This window comes from Drosophila miranda, chromosome XL (assembly GCF_003369915.1).
Source record: "Drosophila miranda strain MSH22 chromosome XL, D.miranda_PacBio2.1, whole genome shotgun sequence".
Taxonomy (NCBI): domain Eukaryota; kingdom Metazoa; phylum Arthropoda; class Insecta; order Diptera; family Drosophilidae; genus Drosophila; species Drosophila miranda.
Window position 1 is genome coordinate 13,837,331 of NC_046673.1, and position 23,365 is coordinate 13,860,695.

The following is a 23,365-nucleotide window of genomic DNA, read 5'->3' on the forward strand; positions in this document are numbered from 1 at the left end:
ATTTAGAGCGCATGAATCCACAGTATTCAAAAAATCACAGCTATGTTTTGATCAATACGAATCCTGCCTTCGAATCACCCGGAATCCCTGCCCTAGCCAAGGCAAGAACCACGCAACTTACGCTAGCGTCCTCTATGGGATGGGAAATGATCATGCTTTAAAGCGGTGACACAAACCACCGCAAACTTTAAGCTCTATGAGGTTTAGTTTTTTGCTAAAAGCTAGTATTCTTTATTCTTGTTTTGTGTAAAAATATTATTTATAATTTTCTTAAATACTGCAGATTGCTGAATTTAGAGAATATTGGATAATTTTTGCCTGGGATCCGCGCTCAATTGCTTCACCTCTTGTAAGATGCAGTCAACGTCCAAACATTTATTTACTGAGATTTTCAATCCTCGGGCCGCCAAATATACGACTTTTGCAGAGGCAGAACTGCGAAAATGCATTTTACAGACGGAAGGTTCCTTTAAAAATTCTCTAAAAAACAATGTTTGTCGTATCTTTCCGAAGCCCAACATTATGTGCAGCAGAAATTTTTGTGAAAGCTGTCATGAAAACGAGCTTTGCATATTTTTCTTAAGACTCCCCTCTCAGTTTTCACCCGCTTATCCCACGCCCTTTTTATTTATTTTTTATATACATATGAACAGCATATTGGTTATTCCAAAGTGCATACTATGAAAGAGCTCTTATGCATAGCATTTCGACACCAAATCGCGTCGTTCCAAATTAGCGAAGTCAGCAATTGAAGAGTCCGTGGCTGGGCCCCATCCCCAGCTTGAGCCCTGTGCAGCGCATTTAATTCGAACCAAGCATATATGTATGTATGCGCGACGAATGACCGGCGGTTCCCGGGTGCAAGTTGCTGACGGTGAGTTCTGCCTGCCTTTCTTGTAATAAAACGGCAGTTCTCATTCGAAAAGGAAGCAGTTCGGAGTGTTCAGGCAGACAGTATAACCACAAATAGAATAAGTGTGCGCCCAGTTCGTTGAAACCCCGCGAGGTACACGTGAATACACGTGAATACACCGGAAACACCCACCCACAACCCGACACCGCCCAATAGATTAGAAACACAGTACACAGCAGAGGTAAGGGTAAGTTTCTCCGCCGACTCTCCTTAACCGTGATGTAGTTTCAGCGGCAAAACCTGACCCCACTGATGTGATACGCTCCGTGCCCCAACCTGCCAAGCCTGAAATAAGTTCATTACAAGGTTTTCCTATACTTTTTGTGCATTTACTTCGATTCTTTTAACGCTTCTTGCGCCTCGTCTTCTTGTGGGTTTTGTGGCGATGCAAGCTGACTTGCGATTTTCAAGGCTGCGCCTGCGCCTCGTTATGCCACGTGCACCCACCTCCTCCTCCTGCAGCTGCAAGCCACTGATTTATCGATATTTTTTTGTGCAGCCAACTTCCCTTCGAAGCGTTTGACCAGAAATTGCGCTTCAAAAACAAGTTGCTGAAGAAAACGAAAAAGAGTAAGTCTATTGAACATACGGATCACACACAGATCAATCCAGTGACGAAAATGGACAGCCAGGAAAGCTCCGCAACCTCTTCGTCCGCCGCTAAGAGACACCGCAGCTCCAAGCCAAAGCCGGTGCACGTCTTCGGCGACCAAGTCTTAAAGGACTTGGGCAGTCTCTGCATGAACGAGCTCTACTCGGACGTGACGTTCTTTGTGGAGGAGCATTGCCTGCCGGCGCACCGTCTGATACTAGCAACGCGCAGCGAGTACTTCCGCGCCCTGCTCTTCGGTGGCATGTTCGAGTCAACGGAACAAAAGGTGCGACTGGAGGCGCCGCTGGATGCATTCAAGGTAATCCTAGGCTATCTCTACTCGGGCACTCTTGCTGTATCCACACTGGACGTGGATGCAACCTCCAAAGTGCTTGGTTTGGCAAGTCTGTATATCTTGCCAGAAGTCGAATTGGCCCTAGCCAAACATCTGCAGAATAATCTGTCCATCAGCAACACGTGCATGATCCTGGATACAGCTCGCAAATTCAATCTTGCAGAGCTGACCATGAAATGCCTCAAGTTCATGGACAAAAATGCACCCCAAGTTCTGAAACATCAGTCCTTCGATATGCTGTCCAAGGAATCACTGGAAGAAGTCCTGCGACGGGACACATTGATTGAACACGAAATCAATGTCTTTCAATCGGTACTCAAATGGAGTCGCCACAATCAGGGCGTGGACATCAAATCGGTGCTCTCGCTTGTACGTCTCCCTCTCATTAGTGTCGAAGACCTGGTGCGTGTGGTGCGTCCCTCTGGGATCGTCGAGTCCTTAAAAATACTCGACGCCATCGAGAAACCGATAATCACGTCGATATTGCCCTATCGTGCCCACGTGTCTCCAGGAGTGGATGTGGCCTTCCATTTAGGGAGCGGTTTTGGTGTCAACCAAAATGAGATCGTTATTAAGCTGAGCTTCTGGTGCATAATCAATAACATCTCTATCGTAGGTATTCAAAATACACTATATAAACTATATACTAAAAACACGTCCAACTGCACCGTGGAGGTCTCTTGCGACATGATCCACTGGGATGACGTGGGAAATATAGCATTATCCGCACCCACGCAGCAGGATATCCGCTTCGCCCGCAGGCCTGTTCGCTTCATTCGGATCGTCCATCCAGAGAGTGGACGAAAAGATATTTTAAATGATGTCCTGCTCAAAGCCATTCTAAATAACACTATTCCCTAGACGCATAATCATAGAAAATTGCCATATCTACCAGATTGCCGTATCTGGATCAGATCTGATTATTTTTATAGCCAGAATGAACAAATCAATTCAGGCTCTTCCTCATTTCCTGTCTCTCACACTCTTCCTGGTGCAGTGTGCGCCCCCTGGCGGAGGGGAGACGTACTGACCGAGTATCGGGTAATAAATGTAGTTCCCGCTCGTTGTTTTTTTTTACTATTTAATCTTTTCGGCGGCAACGGCTATTTAAATACCCATGAAAATTAAGAAACTTGAGGAATATGTTTATCTTCTTTCAGAGACAAGAATATATTTCGGGATCAAAATATATATACAGAAAACCAATAAGATCCATGAATGAGTGAAAAAATATCAATCTGAGAAAAAGAAATTATTAATTAGGTTTTACAGCAGCTTGGAAAACATAATTTTAAAAGGGTATGCAACTTTCATCACCATCGAACATCAACACGCAAGTATGACGTAGCATTCCGAACACAATTTCATTCCGTAGCAAATGTGTATTTAAGGCGTAGTTACCATGTAAAAAATTTTTTGTAATCCTTATTTTATAAATAATGCAATAAAAAGAAGCACTTAAAATTAACCAATCTTGTAGAAAAATAATTCATCAATCGTATAAAAGTATGTGTTCAGTGCTGAGAGTCCCAGCTAGCTAAGTAACATTCAACCGAATATCAAAATCAAGAAATATGATTCCGACCATGGACAGAGAACGATTAACCCATTATAGACACGTGGGTATTTAAGTACATACACGAATATTATAAATCTTGACATTTTCAGCGCAATTCTGGTGAAAAATAAGGTGTACATTTGTAGGAGGATGGATAGGATGGATTTACAAGAAGAATATACAACCAGTATTATTTTCCGCTGTTTAACTTATTTTGCTTGCCTGTTTAAATAGAGTGGGATTAAGTGGGTTACGTTCGCTTTTTCTATCGGTATATTTACAGTATATTTTTGAAATAAGAAGGTATATTTCGATATATTTTTGAGGGTCAGACGGTATATTCTATCGACAACTCCCCGGTCACACTGCCGAATACTCAAATGTTTTCCAACTTTTGAACTGCGCGGTTCTGGGGTGGTCGTGTAACGTGCGAGCGCTGCGTTTAAATTTCTAAGTGTCTTGTTTTCAGTTTTTGCGTGTTTCGTTTGTTTGTTTGCATCTAGTTATTGTGTGTTTACAAGTGCTTGAAATACATGCAGACATTTTCGTGGCGAGCGGACGTGCTTTTGTTGTATTTTTTTTACCCGCCGTTTTTCATCGTATAGTGCGCGCGTAGTAAATTGTCTTTACTATTGTTTTTTATAATTACCGGAGAAGCGGAGCGGTTGACTGCTTTTTGCAATCTAGCAGTCAAGGAGAGCGTACGAGAGAGAGAGAGAGGTACAATAGGTTTTTTTTAACGTGCCTACGGTTTAAGTTAATGGTCGTTTACGGCGAAATTAATAACACTACAACAACCACCAAAAAACGAGCCTCTGTTGAATGCGTGTAAGAGTTTATCTGTGTGTGTGTGAGTGGTGATAGTATCTGTGTGTCGGCTTAACCAAGAATTGGAGTTTTTCTACGAGACCAACCAACTCGGGATGTTCTTATTGGCATTTGTCTCTGGTTGGGTTTGCCGGTGAATGAACCCCAGTACCAGTGCTTACCCTGCCCCGTGTAGCCATAACACGTACCCCGAACCCCTCACCCACTGCCGGAGAACGGCATTTACAAAACAGAGCTGTTCTGCGGCGGCCTCAAAATGGTGGTTTGTGGGAGAGGGAAACACTCAAAAACATTTTCGAATTATTAAACCAACTGTGCGCAACGGCATACTAAAGCCGCTGCAATAACAATAACGGTAACAAAGGCAAACGAAGAAAGCCAAACCAAAAGCAGAGCAGAAGGAAAGAGGTGCAGGGAGCAGGGAGCAGAGCGGAAGAGTGTGGGCAGCAGCGCTACAGCAGCCCGAGCAAAGCGGTGCACAGAGTAGAGACAGAGCGGAAAAAGCAATGACTTTCAAGGGGTAGAAGGGAGAACCGAGGAGGATAGACAGCAGCAGCCAAAGCAAAGCGGTACAGAGCAGAGCAGCGATGCAGCAGCGGCAGCAGCGGCAGCAGCAGCAAAGCCATGCCTGGAGTGGAGCGGAAGAGATTAGGCAGCGCTGCAACAGCAAAATCAAAGCCATATAGGGAGAAGAGCGGAAGAGAGTAGAGCAGAGCAGCGCTGTACCAGCTCTGCAGCAGCAACGCCGGCTGCAATTTAATGTCTTTCACAGTTGCTTTCGACACCCTGGCACTCGTAAAATACAAGGGTATATGCAGCAGGCAGCGGGAAGTGATTTTTGCTCTGGGTTTTTCTACCGATGCACCCAATATTATTTCCGAACGAATAATAATTTCAGAATTAGGAGTACAATACCTGTGACATCTGTAGTTTCCAAGGGTTAAAGTCCATAGGTCCGTGGGCGTCCAGTGAGTAACGGGTATCGTTTCGTCTAGACTCTCAAATGAGCTATAGCATTCTCTCTCTAGTTCTTGTTGTTATTCTCCCAATGCATCTTCCGCTGCTTTCCAAGTGCATACATGTACGACTGTGCATATGAGTGTGTGTGTGTGTTTGAGAGTGTTTGCAGTGCTTGGGTTTTTCCAGCCTCTCTCTCTCTCACACTACAGTGTGTCACTGCTTGGAATTCAAATTAGAATTGGAGCGGATCCACTATGTTTGTGTTTGCGTTTGTGTGCGCTCGCCAAGATAATTGTTGCTATCTTATCAGAGAGAGGTTTAATCTTTTTGCAATCTGCTGCTGCTGCTGCTGCTGGCAGGCCCCAACAGCTGCCTATTTAGCCAACTAACTAACTGCCTTTTCTAAATATATTCAACAAATATGGATAAAATATACTATAGATACCTGTATGTATTTACTAGATGTATGTGCATGTGCGAACTGGTGCTTAGTCAGACGGGGGCCATGTACTCGTATATTAGCTGTCTTCAAGGCGCGTTTTTCGGCGTGGCATAACGATGACGTTGCCCGGCCTGACACCCGATACCCCCTTAACCCATAACCCATACCGGTTTAAGGATTCTTCCACATAAAAACATACACACATACAGACACTGGCAAAGGGTGTGCCGAAAAAAAAGCTTGTGCACTTCCCATGTATTTGTTTGCCGTGAGTCGTCTTAAAGCGTCTTATGTCTGGAAAGACAAGCCATACACACAGGCCTAAGCATGTATGTGTGTGTGTACATACATACATACATACAGATGAGGGCAACATAATAGTGGTCCTACCCAGGGTTGGTATGTGTATGTGTGTATGGGAAGGGAATAACAGTTCTCACTTCCATATCAAGCTAAGAATTTGCAATACGATCAAATGTTCGCTTGGGATTGGAAAATGTCTTAAAACTTGTTAAGGAAACATGTATATACTCAGTGACAGACACTGTTTTAGAGGTTAAACCTTAAGATTGAATGACTAATAAGTGGTATATTTGTTTCTGTAAATATTTGCTCAGATGTCAGAGACACTTAACATCTTCACCGCAGCTGTGAATATGCGAGTATCTTCCCAGAAGTTTGTACTGACACATACAAATGTTTTTGGTTTTCATACACAGCTGTTCACACACACACACACATCCACCGTGATCGTGATCGGTTATCACACATTGTCAAGGTGAATCTGCTGTGTAGGTGTGATGGCTTTTTGTAATGTGCTAATACACGCAGCACAGTCGAAATGTCATAACGAAATATGTATCATGATATATGACTGGAACCGAAAGCCCCCGCCAAGCAGCAGCAACCTCCAATCACACACACACACATACTTCTGCTTACAAACACGTGAAAAAGACCCTCACATGCCAGTGTAATCTCCATTCCATACTATTCCATTCCCCAATTGAATGTCGCTATGTACTCGAGTACAACACACTGACGTGTGCAGCTCTGCCCCACTAAATGCTACAGTAAAAGCTCTCTTTGGGGGGCCGATGGCGATCGATCTCTACAGAGAGCCCTGTAGAGCCCAGCGAGCCTTCACTGTACCCAAATATTGCTCTTTTGTTGTTGTTGTAATTATGGAAATGTGAACAAAGTCTAACAGCCGGAAAAGTCACACACAGCGTTTTTGTTGTGCGAATACGATTACGTTTAATTTTTTGGGTGGGCTGTGCAGTGGGGGGGGGGAAGGTTTCTCTTCCTTTGCCCCGTTTCGTGTTACTTCGGAAAACTTGCGCAACATTTTATGGCGAAGCGGTACATCAACCCCAGGGCCCCGCCCAGCGGCGATGCAGAGTGTGAGAGAGAGAGAGAGGGGTGCAGGTCGCTTAGCCGACAACCGGCAGCCGGCTGCTGTAAACGCAATCAAATCAAATGTCAATCGTCAGCGGCCAACGGCAACGGCAGCCCCACCGCAGAGGCCAGACAGGGAGACAGCCACCGGTCTCCGTCTCCGTCTCCGACTCCGATGTCATAAAACTGTTTGTGCAAGCATCTGTGTAATAATTGCAACTGAATTTCCCCCCAGCAAGCGGTACGAGTACGAGTACGAGTAGTTGCTCCACTGAACAGCAGCAGCACCGAATCACACCACACACTCGACACGAGAGTGGGGAGGGCGACCCCTCCAGGGAGTAGGGTCGAGTTCGGACGGTCGAGTGGTTGGTTGGCTGGCTGTTCGGTAGGTTAGTAGTTCACCTGTTGATTCCAGACCGCAGCTCGGGCCTCGGCTCTGGTAATTCGATACACATAAACCCGTAACTGTACCCGTACCTACCCACAAATGTACTTATCATCAGCATTTGAGCGATAAATTTGTGGCAAATTAATGCACGATGTACGACCATGAGCAAAACAATAGATCGCACAGAAAATATGTAAATTTCTCCACTCTCCACAGACTACCATTAACTATTTGTAAATTCCCCTTTTGTATCTATTCAATTTCAATGTGCGTGACATTAATAATGGTGTAAAAGTTTTCAAGTTTAAATATGAATAAGACCTTTGGAAATATGTATAAGAGTATTACGAATCTGAATAATTGCTTGTAATAATAGGTAGTCATACAATTCGAAAAACAATAAATAAGCACGATCGATCTTTCAGAGCGGCCTGCAAATCCATCTAACTACATCTTTAATGGTAGATATAAGGTAGATATTGTAGATATAATAGTGCCTGCTATATAGCAGCGGTGGGCCTGCTTTTGTAACGTACTCATGCACACGCCATCTATGTTGTTTGCTGCTATTCTCGGGGATCAATCTACCGCGGGATGTCCCTGTACATCTATCTCTATCCAGTATCGTTTTGGGTGAAAAAATACCCTCTAAAGAGATAAAGAGGGAGTAAAATATATCCAAATAAGATCAGGTATTCCCTGATGGCAGGCACCACTATTATTTCTACCTCCATTGTGCCACAAACACATACGTATGTATATGTGTATATCCGCTGGAGTTATAACGGTGCTTTTGCAACATTGTAGATACCCTCGTATCTGTATCTGTATCTGTAGCTATGTGTGTGTGTGCACACTTCTGGTGCTTCCAGGCATTGCACAATCGCCACAAAACAGCACAGATACTCGCACTCGTACCCGTACGACTCGTGAGTTATCCATGAAATGAAACACAAGAAAGACTCCCCGACTCCAAGCCCCCGACTTCTTCTGCAACTTCTTTTTGGGGCCTCCATGGAACGACGCGGCGTACAACAAACGCTTTTCCGTCTGAGGCAAGCGAGTGACGTCATGCGGTGTATGCGCTATATGATGCACGATTGAGCGAACGGTGGATACAGTGGACGCGCGATGACGTGTACCACTCACATCGCATCGCATCGCAACACACAGGTTACAATCAGTGGCAGTGCCGCCGCGGGACCGGACCCGGACCCGGGCGGCCATTTATGGTGCGATTGTTAAAATCAATCAATATCGCCGCATCGTATGGCACCCGGGGACTCGGACTCGGACTGGGACTGGGACTGGCGCACTAAGCATTTGATGAAGTCAACCTCCCCAGTCGCTCAGTCGCTCAGCCGCTGCTCAGATTTATAGTCTAGTAAAACTAAACCCAGATAGTGCAAAAAAAAAACTGTTTGACATAGCCGTGATGGGCTTTGACAGCAGACATAAACAGTGAACGCTCGATAAGGCTCATTAGTTATGGCCAATGATTTCTCAAGATCATTATGGCAGGAGCAATCTTTAATGGCAGGTACTTCAAAGATATTTTTGCCCTATCGAACAGGAAGAACTCCCAATATTTATGAAATATTGTAGGAACCAATGTTCTCAGCGATGGTAGATATAGAAATGTGGTAGAAATCGCAGCCAGTGTCCACTGTATTACACCGCTGCGAACAAGCCTGGGCATCGATAGGAATTTTATGGGTCAATGGGGGCAACTATTGTTGCGACGTCATCTTCCATCAATTAATTGTGTGGAATGGAAAACCGTAAACTACAGAACTGAAAAAAAGCTGAAAAACTGAATGTTTAAATTTTCAAATTGATGATCGGAATGGGGGCCCCCAGATTAGCCAAAGGTCAGTCCCAGGCGCGGATGAGAGGCAGGAGGAGCGGCCACTCCTCAATTGGTCCGAAACCAAACCAAACCATTCTTTGCCACTGCCACGCGCACATTTGACGTATTAAGTGAACAATTAAAGATTCATTAGATTGCACAGATTGCCCCGGAGGAGGCCCGGGCCCCGGAGCGCCATGCCCAGGGCACATGCATATCATTATATAAATATAAATACGAGACTATACTCGTAAATATCATCTCTGGCATTTCTCGTACGCACATTTCTCGTAAATAAAAACAAACACTTGAGCCGGCTGGACCGTCGGACGGACTCCATCCCATCCATCCGCCAGATCTCATCTCCTCGCTCTACCACAAAACTTCTCCCCACCCCCCCTTCCTCCTTCATCGAGATCAAATAAAACGGGCAAATGCAAAGGCAAACACAGGGCGATACCCACAAACGAGTGTTGCCTCGACTTTGGGATACTCAGAAACCACAAACCCAAAAAAAATTCATGAAATTACTCCAAGGAAAGTGTATTAGGAAATGAAAGGAAACATAATGTGTAGTAATAATGAGATCCCTGTCCAATATACCCTCAAACTCTGCACAAATTACAGAGAGGTATGAAAGCCACCACGGAAGATACTCGTACTCCAGTCGTAAGGCCCGAGCTAAAGAAGTCAAAGACGGAGCCCTGAGGCTCTTCATTCAAGCTGATATTTGAGTACACACACCACACAGATACATACATATTTACCATAGATTTGTATACTATAGTATCTGTAGGGAGAGATCTCTGTTCCGTAAGTGTTGCGCAATTAATTATGCGAGGAGCGGCGCAGGGCGGAGCGGGTACTACGAACTACGTTGTGCGTGCCTGCGTGCGTACAACTTCTCCAGCAGTCCGATCTGAAACCAGAGTCAGAGCCACATAAAAAGCCCAAATAAAAATGACCAAAACACAAAACCCAATGCCAGAGCCACTGGTCAAGAGTGGCGTCACGAAGCACCGAAAATTGCGCCAGCACTTTACGAGTACGAGTACGAGTATGTCTGGGGATCGTTTGAAGCATCCGCATACTCGTACACACAAGTACACGCTTTGTACTCCACGTCCGTTCTTCGTTCTACGTTCTACGTTCTGTGGCAAGTCGCGACTCGAGCACAACACACCACACCACACTCTTGACCCAACCTGTTTGCCAGGTTCTAAAGTTCAAGTCGAGCACTAAAACTGTATTGAATTGACCAAAATAAAATGGTCTTGGGCTAGCCTCCCTCCATCCTCCAAGAAAGAAAGGCCAGACTTTGAAAGAGTTTTCGATGGTGCGGTGTGGCCGTTCCCTAGCAATAGATGGATATCGTTTGGAGTGCTGCTTTGAAGGACCTTTAGATGTCAGAATATGCCATCATCAGGTGTTTTATTTGCGTCTTATTTGGACAATATTTTACTGCCACTTAGCCTAAATAGTGGAATTGCCTTTAATGTGTGTACGCCTAGGCATTAAGCTGCTAAGCTGTGCTGTCCACTGAATACTAATCAAATACATCCACTGGCATGACTAAATTGTAAATTAAATAAAGCTGATGCCTGGGGGATCCCAGATGATTTTCGATAGGAGTACGACGATATTTATGGGGTTTCTAAAAAGAACAAGGCCAGAATTGTGGAAAACTAAAGCTCCTTTACATTCATTGGGATTCCATATTAGTTCTTCAAGCCTTCGGTAGTTACTTTCGGATCTAATCAGATCTTACAATAGACCCAATGGGTTTTACATATCATATGTACAGTACTTCCCATAACCATTTAATGGCCCATTGTTGCCGCCTTTTGTTTCGGCTCTTGACTTATCCAAGTGCTGTCGCTGCTCGTGGGGAGAGAGAGAGAGCACCTTAATAGAATTGATCAACTCAATTCCCGAGTGAGAATTCCCGAGTCGTAGATACATATCTGGCGGGCATATGCACGGTACTGGGGTAAGATACGAATAGAGCGCAATAGTACGGGCATCGGTACTGCCTGTGTTGCTGTTGTTGCTGTTGTCTGCCTTTATTGAGGTCGATTGTTCATTTATCGTCAATGTCAGTCATCAGTTGGGCTGCGTGCTGCGTGCTGTGTGCTGCCGCGTGTGTTTTGTTGTTTTTACACATTCCCTTGCGTTTTGTTTACGCGTTTAAGGCGTTCAATTACAAGACGCAGCCATAGCCTGGCCGGCCCTGGAGTTTCCCAATTCCAAACCAAATCCCAACCAGCTGGGAGTCTATCGATTGCCCAAACTCGCAGCCTGCTGCATCCTCCATCCGCCATCTGCATGAGTCATGGCCTGCTGGGTCCTCTGGACATTTGTCGCAGCTCATCTGCAAGATGCGCCCATAAACATCCATCCGTCTGGTCTGGTCTGGTCATTGACTCTATGACGTCCGAGTCATGCGCCAAAATATTCACACACAAACACCACATAGCCCCAGACAAAGGACCCAGAAGTCTGGCCAAAAAGAATGATTCACATCGATTTGGAACGGTTTCAAAAAAGATTAACAAAATGCCTCGGAAATATAAATCAAGCACTTAATCGATGAGCCCCGCAGCACAAAGAATACTCAATAATTGTAGATCTTTTGGTATGCCACCCACTGAAGGGAAGAGCTAAACAGATCTCGAGAAGAGAACTTGTGATTTTCCCACAAATTTGTGAAACCCAAACAAGCCCAAAATATATACAAACTAAGACTCTAAACGAGAGCGAAAGTGGAGTGGAAGAACTTTCCATAAACATTTGGTTTTGAGAGAAATTTCGAACAAAGAAATTATCAAAAATTCAGAGAGAGGACAAGAGGCAATCCTTTAGATTAACAAAAGAGGAGAAGTAAGATCTCTACAGATTGATCTGTATTAGATATTGGTAAAGGATGGTGGGCACAGATTTCCCTGGGCAATAAAATTAAGTAGCATTTTGAATGGCTTTTGTTTTTGATTGGAATTGTGCCTTGTGTGCCGTGTGGCACATGGCATATCGAATGGATTTGGCCTGCAGCGAAAGCGAAACGCAATGAAAATTTTTCCAATAATCCAAGAACTTTCTCCGTAGAGTCGTTTTGTCCGGGGTTCCGGGGGATGGTTTGGCCTTCCAGCTGTTGGGGGGTGGTTGCTAGTTCTAAGGGTGGCCGGCGGTGACGGTGACGGTGACCCCCGCCAGGCTATGGCTACCCCCAGAGAACCCAGAGAAAACAGAAGGGTGGTGCCATTTAGTTTCTGCCGACGGTTCACGGTCGGACTGGCTCTGCAACACCTGCCCTCGCAACGGCCCAAAAGCATTGTTTGTTTTTCTCGAGATTCTCGAATCTATGCAAAAATTATTATAATAATAATCACATGCAAGCGAGAGAGCAGATTAGCGATGGATTAGCACACGGGCACAAATGTGGCACAACCATAATGGGCGGGGCAGTGGGGGTGGTAGTGGGAGGCAGGGCGGGTCGGGTCGGGTCTTTGAGCAATTTGCAATTTAGCGTCGATTTCATGAGGCGAGCACTAAATGCGCCACTGTCCGTGGATCCAAGGTGCACTAGATACTGGACACAGAGGCGTAGGCCATGAGCGAGGGGGCAGACCCAAAAAGTAGTCCCAAAAATAACAGAAACACAGCCAAAAATTAAACAGAACTCACTTTGATTTAAACATAAATATAAAGCACTTATTTTTATTTTGTGGAAAAACATTTAATTAAAATCCGAAATATATTTAATTTAGGCATGAAATATATTTAGATTTATTTTTTTTTTAATTCATAATTTATTAATCAATCTAGGGGCTAACCAAAGCCCTAGGCTCGTTCTGGAGAGCTACAGCCCCCTCGGGGACGCCCCTGTCTAGATTTAAAAAAAAAAAACGCGCAAAACGGGGCCCCCCGGTTATGCAAATTGGATGTTTGTGCACTTAGAAATGCAGCAAACCGGTTTAAGTCGTCTCCCGGCCGCTGTCCCATCCCCCCGCCGTCAGGGGCTGCTCTCTGACCCACATTCTATGTAGAGTGTCACCTTTGGAGGCCTCCGAGAAATTATTGAAAAATATTGATTTCATCTGTTCTTCCTTCTTTCTGACAATTCCTCCATTCTCTGCTCTGGCAGGCAGCATTGTGGCATGCCCCTGATTGGCGGTAAAAGGTAAGGCGATGCCTGACCCATTATAAAGCCACCACAATTGGGGCCAGACTCAGGGGATTACTTCTTAGATTACTTCAAAAGCAAATCACAAAAGGGGGATTGTATCCACTTCGAGACTGTTGAAAGAAGATCCATAATATTCAACATTTCAATGGTTTGAAATCACCTAAAAGCGAGCAAAGAAAAAACTACTAAAAGAAAACCCTTTCTTGTAGAATTGCTAGTACTCGTTTTTGATATCTTCTTCTTTTAATATCCTTTAAGATGATTCTATTCCATAATGAATCTTTGACCCTGAACTTCGTTAGGTAGCGCCAAAACACCTCAAAAGAATCGAGCGAGAACGTCGTGATTCGCGGCAAGGGCCGCGGCTCTTCTCTTATACCTGGTACTCAGTGGGCCTACAAAATATATTTTATCACTGTTCGTAAAAGGGACAAAGTAATTTGTTGGTTTATGCGGGGAGGGGGCGATCTCTCCGCGATCTCTCTCAATTTTTCCCAGAGATGGAAGAATAAGGGAGAGAATTTTTTGGATTACTTTGGCGCCACTTAATCATTTCATAGGCAAATAGGAATAACTTGTATCTCTTTCGCTGGCAGTCTATTAGGTGTCCCGTAGAGTGCTGTTGGGGTTTATTTATCAACTATTTATGAACCACCTTGCTCTGGGCTACGTATAACCAGAATCGATCGGAAAGTTGCCAAAAACAAAACCAGTTTCTCCGTTTTTAGTTGGTTTTTTGTTTCGTTTGTAGCCATTTGTTGATTAATGGCCCATGAAATTTATGGAAACAGACTGAAAGAGAGGGCGATGGCAAATTGAGGGATTGCGAGTACACGTATAAGAATCCCCCCTGCCTGATGTTTACGCTAATCTTTTGGCATTTTTCCAGGTTCTGGCGGCTATTTTATTAACGATCTGTTGAATGGAGACTGCGTGGGAACTCTTCTTGGGCTAATCGCGCAGCCCCCACAAAAAAGGAAGAGATATTTAGACGTACGTATGAATGAATGAATGAAGGAATCAATGAACGAATCAGTGAGTGAGTGAGTGAATGAATTACTTTTTGATCTATTTAGATTTCCCCTAACGGACATTCAGGCCAGGCATTATCAATGGTGGGCGGATATACGAAAGCCAACTCCAACTCTTCCACTCTTCCAACTCTTCCACTCCAAGCCCCCTCCAAGTTCTCCCCCTCATTACCACCCCCCTGTCAGCAGCCATTGGTGAGCTATTACGAAACATGTCTGAGGCGATTATCGAGGAGGGAAATTGCAAACCAAATGGCAATGTAATCAACGAAGCCGTTGTTGAGGTCGCACCAGAGCCAGAACCACAACCACAGACAGAGCAAGAGAAAGTTGCAAACGGTACCAATCAGCGAGAATCAGAGATAGATAGCGATACGATCGACTATATCGATGCAACCCTGAAAATAGTGGAGGCCTTCGAGAGTGACGCGTCCTATGCCACACTGGAAAAGAGCAACGTCAACCTCAAGGACGGCAAGGCAAAAAAGAAATCGGTTAGCTTTAATCCGAACGACGAGAAGATACGAAAATTCACCACTGGAGAGCCCATCGTTGATCAAAAGAATCCCTTCCGGAATGGCCATATAGCGGGTGGAGGAGGAGGAGGAGGAGGCAGGGAGAAGAAGACCCCACCGCCAGTGCCCACAAAGCGATCGACATTGAGCGTACGGAAGACGGTTACCCAACAGCTGCGCGAACGGGAACGAGAACGCGAAAAGGAACGAGAACGAGAGCGGGAGCGAGAGCGAGAGCAGCTCAAGAACGAGACGAATGCGCGAAAGAAGAACGGAGGCATCAAAGGGAATCCCGCAGGTGCTGAGGAATACATAACCACCGAGGAAGTACTTAAGCAATCGAAATATGTAAAGACGTATATTAAGAACCCGGACGCCTACTTTGTCTACGATCCGACGGTGCTGGCCCGCCTCAAGTGCGAGGAGGAGCAGCAGAGAGAGAGGGAAAGGGAGAGGGAGAGGGAGAAGGAAAAGGAGATCCCCAAGCGAAAACAGACGGGCCTGAATCGCTCCACCCGAATACGAACAGCAATCAGGAGAAGCCTGCCCCTGAGGACATGACCAGCAGCCAGCCGCCTACGATCCCGAAGGATCACGAGCCACCCTCGACCTTCACGAACACCATCAGCTCTGAGGAGTTCCAGGCCTATCTGGAGCGCAAGGGTCTGGCGCTGATGCCCAAGCGAGAGCTGGCCACGCCCTCGCCCTCGTCGACGCCCTTGGCCTCGGCCTCGCCCTCGCCATCGACGCTGCCGAGGACACCGGAGGAGCGACGCAAGCAGGTGGCCGAGTCGCTGGCCGCCCTGCGCCAAAGCAACACCAAAAAGCTATCCGTTCTGCAGCGTCTCTCCAACAGTTTGTTTGCGCCCAAGCGCAAGACGACGCCCAAGCCGGTCATGCCCTTGCCGAGGTCCGTTTACGGGCAGGAGGAGTACCGGAAGGCCAGTGCCGGAGATGTGCCCACGGAGATGCGGCGCATTCTGCTAGAGCGGCAAAGCCACCAGAATCAAAACCAGAATCCGAATCAGAACCAGAACGGTCGTCTCCAGAACGGGCAGGCCACCGCCATGCGACGCTCCACCGAGTACACAAATGGCCATGCGGTCCAGAACGGAGGTGCCAGTGCTCCCTTCCAGCGCACTATCGAGCGGCAGAGCCTGATACCCAGACGCGTCTCGCCGGAGAGCCACAATCCCAGCCGTTTCAATCGCTCTGCGTCGATGGACAGAAACCAGATCCGGGCCCAGAGCCAGAGGCAGCCCAGCCGACTGGAGGCAGTGGGCCAGCGTCGATCGCTGGCCTCCGCCTATGTGTCGTCACCTACCGAAGAGCATCTCAAGCCAGTGGCCACCTCTACGCCCCAGCGAAAGACCCAAGAGAGCAGCAATCAGCAGCAGCCGCAGCAGGCCAGCGGCAATCAGAACGACTGGGAGAAGCTGAAGGCCATCAAGGAGGTGACCGATCGTCAGCTCTACCACAAGGTGCTACAGCAGCAGCAGCAGCAGGGACAGCAGCAGGGACAGCCGCAGGGACAGCAGCAGGGACAACAGCAGGCACAGCAGCAGGGACAGCGGCAGGGACAGCGGCAGAGCCAAGAGAACATCTACGAGCACCTGCAACCGAATCAGTTGCATCCCGTCCAGCAGCAGTTTGTGAGGGGCTCGTTGCAGCGGAACACCTTCTCGGGGATCAGCGGCCGCAATCGGCAGGTGATGATCCTCGATGGAACACCAATAATCCCTGTCCAGCAGATACAGCAACAGCAACAACAGCCGCAACAGCAGGCGCCACCGGCACGCTGCCAGAGTGTCCTGGACAATATGATCCGTCAGGCGAGTCCCGGCCAGATCCACGCACGACGTGGCTACGAGAGCGAAAGCGAGGCGGCACCCAGCGATGGTGCGGCGGTGGTGATGCGTCGCTCGAGCAGTGCCTCGAGCCGCAGGATCGGGGGACTGCTCACCCGCGAGGAGATACTCGAAAAGGTCAAGGAGTTTTGCCGCAAATCGATCAGCCGCACCCCTCTGCCCGCGGCCAAGATGCAGCCCATCTACGAGACCCGGAGCCAGAGAAGCCCCGCTTCTGGCGCCGCTGCGGACACCTCACCCGTGTCGTACGCCTCTGTGGAGACCAGCCACAAGCGTCCCGCCTCACAGCTGAGTGCCGCCGCCCGGCCGCAGGTGCCACTCCGAGTGCAGAGCCTGCCCCAGTCGCGTGCCTTTGTGCCCGTTGCAGCCGGCGCCGGGGGGGCCACCGCCTCGCCCATTTACGCGCACGTGAACAAGCGCAGCAGCCTGCTGTCCAACGACTCGGAGCAGTATCTCTCCAGCCAGCAGCTACAGCAGCTGCCGCAGCTGATGAGGCTTACCCCCACCGAGTACGTGCTGGTGGAGACGGGCGAGGGCCTGCAGGCCGCCAAGCTGGTGGACTACCACCACAACAGCCTATACATGCAGCCGCAGTTCGTGGCGCGTCCGGCTGCCGGCCACGGCCACGGCCAGGGCCAGGGCTCTTATTTGCTGCAGGATGGTCGTGCCACGCCGTTGATACTGGATCGTGCCCCCAACGGACACCAGAGCCAGATCTATTGGACGCCACAGCACCACCAGCAGCTGCAGCTGCAACAACAGCAACAGCAGCAGCAACAGCAGCAGCAGCATATGATCCAACAGCACCTCCAGCAACAGCACCTCCAGCAACAGCACCTCCAGCAACAGCGGCTCCTGACGATGCCCCTGAGTCCGCGCGGATATCCGGTGCCAGCGCCACGCGTGAGCATGCCCATGGGTGCAAAGGGCATTGTGCCCGCTCCGAGGAGTCTCACACTGCACCGGGTACAGTCCAGGTCCAGTCCACAGGGGCGAAACGCCTCATCCGATTGGGAGCTGAGCTCGGAGGCGGGCGAAGTGCGGCGCATCATGGAAAAGAACTTATAAGGTGAGTCTTTTACAAGATTTACAAGGCTTATTAAAATTGGATAACGGCTTTTCACACTGGCGGTTCCATGGTCTTATATGAAAAAACAACAACAACCGTACATATTTCCCCTTCAGGTGTCGCTTTTGATCATTACTTACTAATGTAGTTAAAATGTAGCAAATGTGTAGTTACCATGTACAACAATTAATTAATTTAGTGGAAATTGTTGAGCTTTTTTGTTTAAATCTTATTTTATAAAAAATTCAATTAAGGGAGTCCTTAAACTGGATAGTTTAAATAAAGGGGGCACACTGATTTTCTTGCCACCATGTCTAGCTCACACACCTTGCAAATTTTATACTTTTCATAGTATTTTCTAGTACTTTCCAGTATATGTTAAGACGCGTTATGGACTCACCCTCTTGTAGCGATGTAGAAACCGTGTAGAAATGCCACTTGGAGTCATGTCCCAGACCACATCGAATACTAATTCGTGATCAGCATCAAATTCCTGATAGTTTTCCATCAAAACCTCAACTTGTTCAAAAATGTCGGAAAGAAATGCATGTCAATAGGTGGATAACGGAGGTTTTTCACACTGGCGCTTCATGGGGCTTACATGAAAAAAACGGGTAAAAATGTAGTTAATATGTGGCAAATGTGTAGTATGAGTGTAGTTAACATGTAAGGAAATAAGTTTAGTGGAAATTGTTCTTGACCGGTTTTGCTTAGACCTTATTTTATAAGCAATGCAATTAAGACGAAAACTTAAATTTACCCAGTCTTGTAGGAAACCGACTTAATAATCGGATAAAACTATAAGTTGAGAGCGAAGGGTCCTTGATAGCTAATAATATTAAACCGAATATCAAAAATGAGGAATATGATGGAACCTTAATACAAAAAATGCATCAGTATTTGTGCGGTATATTTTAAAATTTGTGACGTATTCGCCATAATACTGCGACATTTATTTATGGTTTTGAGCGAAGCTGACAGTTTTTATCTCAAATTGCGACAACTAAAAGTGTCACTAGCCGCAGAGAACTGATAGTGATTCAAGGTAAAACTGTGAACAAAGTGTCCAGTGAATAATTTGCATTTAACCAGAAACCAAATGAAAAACAAAACAACACACACATACAGGCAAACAAACAGTTGTGCAGGCACTCATACATACACAGCACGTACATACATGTATGCATTGTTTTTGATTTGACTTGCTTTTTAATGCCAATAAGAAATGTGAAATATAACACATATGAAAAATCTGCAAATTGTGTGCATCTGTGTGGGTGTATGCTGGTGCGTGTGGGTGCCGTGTGAGCGCATGCATGTATACCGACAACCCTGAGAGCCCCAGACAACAACACAAAAGAAATGCAACAGTTCATGCGCGAGCGAGATAGCCAGCTGTTCTGTTCGTGCGTGTGGGTACAATTTAGGCCTCGCTCGAAGGTCACACGCTGCAGAAAACGCACTCTCTTCCCCATCCTGCTTTGTCCTGCTTGAGGGGCGGCAGACAACACTCTCGTTATCTCCTTCGTTTTCCTGCAGGAAGCTCTGTCCTTCTCCATCCATCCATCGAGCAGCGCAAAACGCATTTCAGATGGGTTTTTGAGTGCCTTTCAACTGGTGTTTGCAACGCAGAAAATACACAAAATAGAGTAAAAAATTAATTAAAAATAGTAAGAGTAATAGCAAGGACTTCTGTATACCTAAATCATTGAATGTTTCCTAACCGGTTCCCATTTTTCGCCCATTTCCCAGGCAAAAAGAACAGCATGGACGAGGACAGTAGCAGCAGCAGCGGGAGCGACAAACCCAAAACCCACTCGAAGTCAACATCCACCGAGGACTCGCTCGGCGTCAGCACAACATCATCCACATGGACCATTCTACCATCGGACAGGATCGAGATGGTGTTGGACAATCCCAACAGCAACGAAGAGGCCAAAGTCCCAGGGGAGTCCCAGTGCGGCGACTCCGACGAAAAGCATGAAAACGACAGGTACACAAAGATACCCTATAGTACCTAGTGCACCCTGAAATAACCCAATTCCTTCGCTTCGAAACAGATGCAACCTGGCCGTGGTGGAGGACTCCCAGGCGGATGACATTTCCGATGGCATTTCCATCATCAGCGACTGCGAGAGCACCGATCGCATTTCACCCCATCCCTTTCTGCGCGACACCCTGGCCGACCTGAACTTCAACGAGCTACCCAACACCCCCCTGCGGCTTAGTCCCAGAAATATAGAAGGATTGCCGCTGACGCCGCCGCCACCGCCGCCGCACAGGCAGCGACGCCACAAGCATACCGAAACGGAGCCGTATGTGGAGCCAGAGTTGAATTTATTGCAGCAAGAAACGAAGCTTGAGACCCTATATCGTATGTATCCGGTTATGCAGAACAGCCTTACGGCCGTCTTCTATGTGGGCGCCACTCTGGCCATACTGGGCTTCATCGGGAAGCTACAGCATCCCGAGTGGCCGGGTTTTGGCAACGACAAGCCCATAGCCGAGCTGGAGCGCCGATTGGGGGAGCTGGAGATGTCAAACAACCTGATGCGAGCCGAGATCGACATAATGTCCAAGCAACTGCAGTACCTAAGCTCCGGACAGGGTCCAGCCTATGCCCCAGATGGATACTACAATGCCTATGCCCAGGAGCAAGGGGGAATGGAAAATCGCCAAGGCAAAAAGTACAAGAAGTTCAAGGCCTGGCCCGGACTCGGCGACTCACTGGAACCGTTGGACATAACAAAGGAGGACCTCAAGAAGCCCCACAAATGCCGCGATGGCCAGTACGTAAAGTTTGCCGCCATGTGCTTGGAAAGCCCGCTACCGGCTCCCGAATCTCTGGTAGATGAGATCGGTGATGCTGTCCACGATGTGCTGCAACAGTCTCAAGCCTTTCGTAACTTTGAAAAGGTCACCGAGAAACTAGGCACATTAGGCACTGACGGCGCCGAGGACGAGGGCGACGCCACTAGCACAAACGAAGCAAAGGCTTTCCATCCAGATGGTAGACAACAGGCAACAGGCAATGGCAACGGCAATCTCCATAAACAACCCAAGCCGAAGGTGGATCGATACAATGACAAGTACTCGCCGAATGCCTCCAAGGATCGGTACAACGATAAATACAATCCGAATCACTCGCACGAAGGCAAGCGGGATAATGGTCGCGGCAGGAGCAAGGAGGACCATTCGAAGGAGTACAACAACAAGCGGCGTCACAACGACGATCCATCCAGGCGCGAGCGGGAGCGGGAACGAGAGCAGCGCTTCAACAAGAACGGCAAGAAGCAGCGCCACACTAGCGGCGAGCGGGACGAGAGCGATGGCGATGGCGATGGCAGCGGCAGTGGCGAATGGCACGGGAAATTGATGCAGCATCGCGAGCAGAGTCGCCACAGACACGACCAGAAGCGCAAGGACAACAACAACTGGTACATTGAGCGCGGCGATGGCCGCGAGCAGGCGCGCTCCACCGAAGCAGGACGCTGAATGGCCAGTGGAAAATGGACTTGGTGGAAGAGAAGATGTTGGATGTTGGATGTTGGCACGCATGTATTTTAATCCCAAATGTTAGCTTAAGGACAACCTACGCGCCGATGCGTATATGGATTTGTGTGTTGGTTTCGAACCTAGTTTATGTATATCCTTTCGACAATTGCTACCAGTACAGTGCGTTTCGAGGCAATAAGACAAAGACAGATAGTATCTCAAAGGAAATGAAGAAATGTTTTTCAAAACAATTTCCTATATACTAGACTATATATAAGTTTTATTATAGTTTCTCATGGTTCTATAATGGATGTTTATTGGATGATTTGTCAAGTATTTTATTATATGTTGTCCTTTTAAATGAAACTTTATGGCTTTTCCATTATGATTTCATATTTCATTGTTATTTTGTATTTGAAAAAGAAAATCAAACAAAGGCATTTGATTTTATATTTGTAAAATATGTTTTCTATATAGGTTCTATAGGTTCTACGGACAAGAACCATTTTTGTTGTATTTAAATCAAAGGAAATATTTGCAATTTGCCAAATCTTGATGCGCTGTCTTTTTGGCAAGGAAGCGCACTGTACAACTTGAAAGCTTGACTCGGGTCGAGCAATGCACGTGCTTAAAAAATAATATTTATATATGTTAGTCGGGTCTTCGGTTTTGACGAAGCTAGAGGCAGGCATACTACTCCCAGCAAACCCCAACAAACCAAAAAAAAAAAAAAAACAATACAAAAAATACATACTTAAAACCCAATCGCTTTGTATGTGTACAGTTGAAGTCGACCATGTTGAATAATCTTAATGTAACGTATTGATGTATATCATAATATGACTACGAATATCCTATATGTATAAATCGGTTCCATCCGCTTGTGGGTGTGGTTCCTTGCCTAAGTTCCAGCTCAACCTAAGAGATAGACCTGGACCCCCAGCTGTGGGTCTGTCATCAAAAGCAAAATCAATTTCCTTTCAACGAGTATAACGAATCCTTTTCTTTTTGTTTTGTTTTTAAACATCAAAAGCTTTCGCCTAAAGTTATATATTACCATATATATATATATTTGTGATACATATACTTACATGTTTTTTTTTTTTGTGTGTTTAGACTAGAGGAATAATTTATAAATTATTGTACCATAATAAAACGACAAAATCCTTGAAAGCAAGTTCGAAAAAGAAAAAATGAAATATTTTTGTATGCATGTTCGTTCGTTTCGAAATTTGAGAATTTATTGTATACGTCTATGTATGTATGATGGATCTATTTATGTGCATGTCGGTGTACTGTACCCCCAAATATACATATTGCAGAAATAAATAAACTATCCCAAAAACCCTTACACAATCGACGTCTTTTTTTTATATCTGGGGTTTATCTTGAGTTGGTTGTCCCTGATACCCTGATACCAGACCTGAACCATTGATCTTGTGGCTCTCTAGAAAGTCGGCTGTAAGCCACACCTAGGGATTGATTGAGGAATTCGATCTTTCAAGCCGATCTTCGTGACGATTTTCCACTTGCCGAATTCCCTCATCTAGACGTGGGAGCTCTTCATCCAGAGTTTCTTCTATCTTCCATCTGTTTTGTGATTGGGCTGTGGTTCTCTCCACTGCAGCTCCACACTTCTCCTCCACTACTCTATTAAAAATCAGATGATTTTTTGTTTCCTGAATTCTTGAATTCGAGATCCCACCAGAAAATATCCACGTGAGTAATCTAGTAATCTGTGGTTCCAGTCTGCTGGCAGCCACTCTCCCATTCTCTTACTCTCCTGCAGATCCTTCCGTCCGACTGGAAGCCCTCGACTTACGGAGAAATCAAGGAAAAGATGGGGTAGCCTTCTGGAGGGATTAGTTCCACGTTGGGAAAGGCTTAGTCTTAAAGAATTTAAGCATGGAGGAACTGA

General features: G+C 46.5%; 3 protein-coding genes across 5 annotated transcripts; all 3 read left to right on the forward strand.

Annotated features, from left to right (window-relative positions):
* Positions 1–903: 903 nt before the first annotated feature.
* On the forward strand, positions 904–3,348 carry LOC108165163 (BTB/POZ domain-containing protein 9-like). Of its 3 annotated transcripts, none has more exons than XM_033386057.1 (2): positions 904–1,100; positions 1,413–3,348. In XM_033386057.1, exon 2 carries the CDS (start codon positions 1,534–1,536, stop codon positions 2,719–2,721), a length of 1,188 nt encoding a protein of 395 aa, XP_033241948.1. In that variant the 5' UTR covers positions 904–1,100; positions 1,413–1,533; the 3' UTR covers positions 2,722–3,348. The 3 variants fall into 3 exon arrangements, with proteins under 3 accessions (XP_033241948.1, XP_033241949.1, XP_017156722.1); XM_033386058.1 differs by having other exon boundaries at positions 904–1,094; XM_017301233.2 differs by having other exon boundaries at positions 904–1,094; positions 1,516–3,348.
* A 448-nt stretch (positions 3,349–3,796) lies between these two features.
* Positions 3,797–19,792, forward strand: LOC108157395 (RNA polymerase II degradation factor 1). The gene is given in 5 exon segments (XM_017289439.2): positions 3,797–4,138; positions 14,359–14,462; positions 14,546–15,572; positions 15,575–17,952; positions 19,705–19,792. Coding segments are annotated over 2 exon segments (3,237 nt in total). The 5' UTR covers positions 3,797–4,138; positions 14,359–14,462; positions 14,546–14,712; the 3' UTR covers position 17,952; positions 19,705–19,792.
* On the forward strand, positions 19,719–21,447 carry LOC108157410. The gene is made up of 2 exons (XM_033389309.1): positions 19,719–19,945; positions 20,013–21,447. The coding sequence occupies exons 1-2, from the start codon at positions 19,719–19,721 to the stop codon at positions 21,445–21,447; spliced, it is 1,662 nt and encodes a 553-aa protein (XP_033245200.1).
* Positions 21,448–23,365: the final 1,918 nt, after the last annotated feature.

Excerpts from the sequence above, each read along its gene's own strand:
- LOC108165163 (XM_033386057.1), top strand. The coding sequence starts at position 1,534 with ATGGACAGCCAGGAAAGCTCCGCAACCTCTTCGTCCGCCGCTAAGAGA.
- LOC108157410 (XM_033389309.1), top strand. The coding sequence starts at position 19,719 with ATGGACGAGGACAGTAGCAGCAGCAGCGGGAGCGACAAACCCAAAACC. Across the intron at positions 19,946-20,012 it reads GAAAAGCATGAAAACGACAG|ATGCAACCTGGCCGTGGTGG; the intron begins GTACACAAAGAT and ends GCTTCGAAACAG.